Source organism: Myotis davidii, unplaced genomic scaffold (assembly GCF_000327345.1).
Source record: "Myotis davidii unplaced genomic scaffold, ASM32734v1 scaffold167, whole genome shotgun sequence".
NCBI classification, from domain to species: domain Eukaryota; kingdom Metazoa; phylum Chordata; class Mammalia; order Chiroptera; family Vespertilionidae; genus Myotis; species Myotis davidii.
Window position 1 is genome coordinate 2,205,274 of NW_006300048.1, and position 4,649 is coordinate 2,209,922.

At 39.4% G+C, this 4,649-nt stretch overlaps 1 protein-coding gene across 18 annotated transcripts in view; it reads left to right on the forward strand.

The window, feature by feature from the left end:
• Positions 1–4,649, forward strand: part of UBR2 (ubiquitin protein ligase E3 component n-recognin 2) — a 137,596-nt gene that overhangs the window by 27,958 nt on the left and 104,989 nt on the right. For 16 of the 18 annotated variants that reach the window (XM_015572194.1, XM_015572195.1, XM_015572193.1 and 13 more), the window contains exon 4: positions 2,880–2,993. In XM_015572194.1, the coding sequence (XP_015427680.1) occupies positions 2,880–2,993 (114 nt within the window). Of the gene's footprint in view, positions 1–1,819; positions 1,939–2,879; positions 2,994–4,649 lie in introns of all 18 variants that reach the window. The other 2 variants (XM_015572185.1, XM_015572186.1) reach the window with 2 other exon arrangements.

A 4,649-nucleotide genomic window follows, 5' to 3' on the forward strand; every position in this document is an offset into this window, starting at 1 on the left:
AGTGGGCGGGCATCGGGAGGCCACTATGGCACGGGGCAAGCACTATGGGCAGTCTATCTGAAGTGTACCTGGCGTATAAGACGACCCCCCACTTGGAGGCATATTTTTCAGGGCCAAAAAATTGTCTTATACGCCGGCAAATACAGTACCTACCTTTTCTGCTTTTTTAAAATTCCAAGGTTTAACACTAAAATAGGAGAGAGTGGTTTAAGAAATGTGTTATTTAAACACCATTAAACATACAATGGCAGTATAGATATGAATTATGAATCCAGACTTCTTGGAACATGTGGTTTAAGAAAGACAACACAGATACCAGCTCCTCCATATTAGTTTTCAGTTAGTTTATCTTGATGTTTTTCTATGTTTATTATCTTCAAAACTCTAGGTTTAAGAAAGGGGTTATCAAAAATCAGAGGCTAAAGTTGAGTTAAAAGTGTGAGAGGGAGGTTCCTAAAGGGATTTGTGTGAGACAAGGAAAAGTGATAGGATTATACATTTCAGAAATGTTCTATTTATTGGTCATCGTCCACAGAAGATTTGTCATTTCTTAATATTAAAGAGGCAGCTACTACAAGTGTAGAAGAGGGCTCAACTCCAAAACATAAGACCCACTAATTTTATTTTTATTTTTTTCTCTGCTATAATGCAATCAGCACTTTTACAAAAATCAGGTTTGTTTCTTTTAAGTCAAGGATATGACAAAGGCAGATTATTATTAAGCCTGTCTTGGTTTCTCTATTAAAAGTTCAAAACAGATCCATGAACATTCAGAAATTAGGGAACTGATAGTAGCTGGAGCTTTTTCCACCGTAATCTCAAATAAAATGGTAGAGAATATTGCAGTCTTATTATTTCAGGAGCCCTGTTGGTTCAGGACTTTTCCTCCTATTTGATTTATTCATAGTACCCAAATATTGATAATAACGAACTAAAAACAGCTATAAAATTGAACTCCTTGTATGTTTGTGTTCTCTTTATTTTCATAAATCAGTAAGAGAATCCCAGTTTTCTTTAAGCCAGCGCTTGTCAACCTGTGGGTCGCGACCCCTTTTGGGGTCGAATGACCCTTTCACAGGGGTCGCCTAAGTCCATCGGAAAACACATATATAATTACATACTGTTTTTGTGATTAATCACTATGCTTTAATTATGTTCAATTTGTAACAAAGAAATAGGGGATCACCACAACATGAGGAACTGTATTAAAGGGTCGCGGCATTAGGAAGGTTGAGAACCACTGCTTTAAGCTGTTCTACCTATCTTCAGTAAGAGAATGTGCATGAAAACTCTAGGGTGGAGTTAGCATTTTTCAGATGCCTGCCTGCCCATGTTTCTTGACATATATCTTTGCAGTCCCTTAGAATAACTGTCTTTTGTGGGTTTACATTAATTATTTGTGATATATAACACACAGATAGTTTGGGCAAAATATATTAAGGCTGATCTAAAATTTGCACTTAAACATTTCTGAACTCTCAGAATTTTTTAAAGAGCAGAATTTCCAGTCTACCAATGATTAACTAATAGATTCTGTCTTGCCAGATTTCTTGAATCATTTCCATATCTTAAAAGAATAAGTAGCTTCTTTTGCTCCTCCCCATTCCTTACGTGGAAATGCAAAGACAGGTCATCGGAGCACAAAGTAAGATGGTGGCCATCTCCAAGGCAAGAGAAGCGGCCTCAGGGTGAAACCTTCTGGCTGGCACCTTTCTTTTGGACTTCCCAACTTCCAGAATGGCTCCTAACTTCCCTGACCAGAGCTACTAAAGCTACCCCAGACATACTGCCTAGTCATTTTTTGCAAATGATCTTTCAGCTCAGCCATAACTAGTCCTGCTCGCACCTGCAGGATTGCCCACCCAGCTCCCCTGTTTCTCCTGGCTGAGGGGACGTCAGCAGCAGCAGGATTCCTCTCCTCTCTGGGCTGTCTCCCTGGTTTGTATCAGCCCCACCCCCTTTTGCCTTCCTCCCTTGCTCCATCTACCCACCTTTAGATGTTTCAGTGCACAGATCGCTCAGGTGTATTTGTGCATTGAACAGGGAATATTTTGTTGTGATATGGCTGTTCAAATTCTTATAATTTCAAGGCGGGGAGATCAGGGGAATCTCTCAGGATGCCACTACTCTGATATCACTTACATTTAAGTCCTTTATCCATTTTGAGTTTATTTTTGTGTATGGTATAAGAAGGTGGTCTAGTTTCATTTTTGTGCCTGTACATGTCCAATTTTCCCAGCACCATTTATTGAATAAACTGTCTTTACCCAAAAAAAAGAAGAAAAAGAAGTATAAATAATTATTGAACCCTGCAAGTGGTGCAAAGGTTTTTTGTGACCAGGCAGTCTACTTTTGTATTTCCTGAGCTTCCTTCTCAAAGAAGGATATTTAGGGAGTGTAAGAAAAGAAAAATAAACGGTCTTTCTAGTTTTTATTGCTTACTTCCTCTAATGCAGATACAGCACTCTTATTGAACTATTCTAGTTCTTATAACTCTTGAATCTGGCATATTACATTATAGCACTGTAACCTGCTAGCATAAAGACCAGCATTATACCAATTTAGCCAAAATCCAGCCCCCAAACCCTCCTAATTTCCCTAATTAAGAAACTTACATATGTGACATATTTTATCTCTTTAAAATATCTATTGTTTACTAGTTCACTACAAGGTAGCTTATTTTATTTTGAATCACTTCTATTAGCTTATAGGCATATTTAATATAAGCTTTAAAATATTAAGAGGTTTGCCTTTTTTTAAAATTTCATCCCTGCAAAGAAATTTAAACACTCTAGCAATGTTATTTCCTTAACTTGCCTTTCTTATGATCTGAGAGCCCTCAGCACTTACTGACAAGATGTTTTATGATTTTTTTAAAGATGACAACGTCAGGAGGTGGAGGTTTCTGTGACTGTGGTGACACTGAAGCTTGGAAAGAGGGTCCTTACTGTGAAAAACACAAACTTAACACCTCTGAAATTGAGGAGGAAGAGGTAAAAACAATTTTCAAAGTTTTGTGTGTGTTTTTTAAGGAAATACTATTTAACCATGAGTTTTGAGACATGAGAATAAGGTTATAATATGAGCAATGGATAAGAAAAATAGTCCTGTCACTAATAGTGACCAGGTATACTTTAAAAGTTGTTTACATTTAATGATGCCATACCATTGCTAATAGTACACACTTGTAATTCTGGAGATTTAGTTTAATTCAGCTTTTTTTAAGTTCTCATTTATTATTGAAGGGATTACTTTTCCTATATGTGTAGACCACTTAGTTGGTTTTTGTATATTTGTGTTGTAACTATCTTTAGTCTTTTCTATAGCCATACCTGGCAGCCAGTTCTAATTGTCATCTGGTAAATCAGTGACATTGGATATGTTATGCGACCAAGTGTAGAGATGATAGCTCAGTACAAATTATACTCACTCCATCTGTAAATATGTGCTCTAATAAATTGTTGATCTTGTATTATATTTCCCTGATATTTATAAGGACATATTTATAGCTACTGGTAAATAAGTACTTGACTCTCTCCTGCTGCTTGTGACAATTTGATGTTTGAGTCAAGATCCTTATTTCAACCCTGGCTAGTGTTGTTCAGTCATTAGAGCGGCGGCCTCAGCACTGAGGGGTCATGGGTTTGATTACCAGTTAAGGGCACATACCTGGGTTGTAGGTTCGATCCCGGCCCTGGTGGGGTGCATGCAGGAGGCAGCCAATCAGTGTGTCTTCCACATCAATGGTTGGTGTGTTGTTTTTTCTCTCTCTCTTCCCCTCCCCTTCCTCCCCCTTCCACTCTTTCTAAAAATCAATGGAAAAAATATCCTCAGTCCATTTTTGTATTTCCTGAGCTTCCTTTCTTTTCAAAGAAGGCTATTTAGGGAGTGTGAGAAAAGATGAGAATTAACAAAAAACAACAACAACAAAAAAGATCCTTATTTCAGATTTTATTTTTAAATGGCTGAGAGATGGGTACATTCGAAGTACTTCTGTGTTATTAGTAGGTCTAATACAGATTTGAGGCGTAAATAATCCTTCCTGGTGCTCATACCTTATAGGTCTCAAATATTTTAACAGAACAACCAAGACTTTATGGTGTAGGATAATGTCTTTTAGACTGTGTTCCACTGTGTTTCGGACAGATAAAATTGTGCACAATTATTCAATGGTATAGAAAACATATATCTTGTGTTTTATGTGCTTTGTCCAAGCGTTCTAGAATTTGCTACAGAGAGACAACAAGTAGGGTTTTGGATTTCTTCACTCCTTTTAGAGCAACTTCATTTTTATCATATTAGAGGCCTGGTGCATGAAAATTCTTGCACTGGAGGGGGTCCCCAGCCCAGCCTTCCCCTTTCACAATCCGGAAGCCCTCAGGGCATGTCCTACTGACAGCTTAGGGGGAGCAGGCCTAAGCAGCAATCTGGCCTCCCTCTGTGGGAGGCGACTGGGCCAATCATGGGAAGGCGCTGCCCCCATCAACCTGCTGCTGCCACTGCCGGCCGCCCCGGCAGGCCCTTGCTTCTTTGTGCTGGCCCCGCCCCCCTGCCCACTGGTGGGCAGGGGGTGATCTGGAGCCAGGCCAGCAAGGGGAGGGGCTGTGGGAGGTTGAGGCACAGCAGGCCGCGCCCCATCTAGCCTCTGT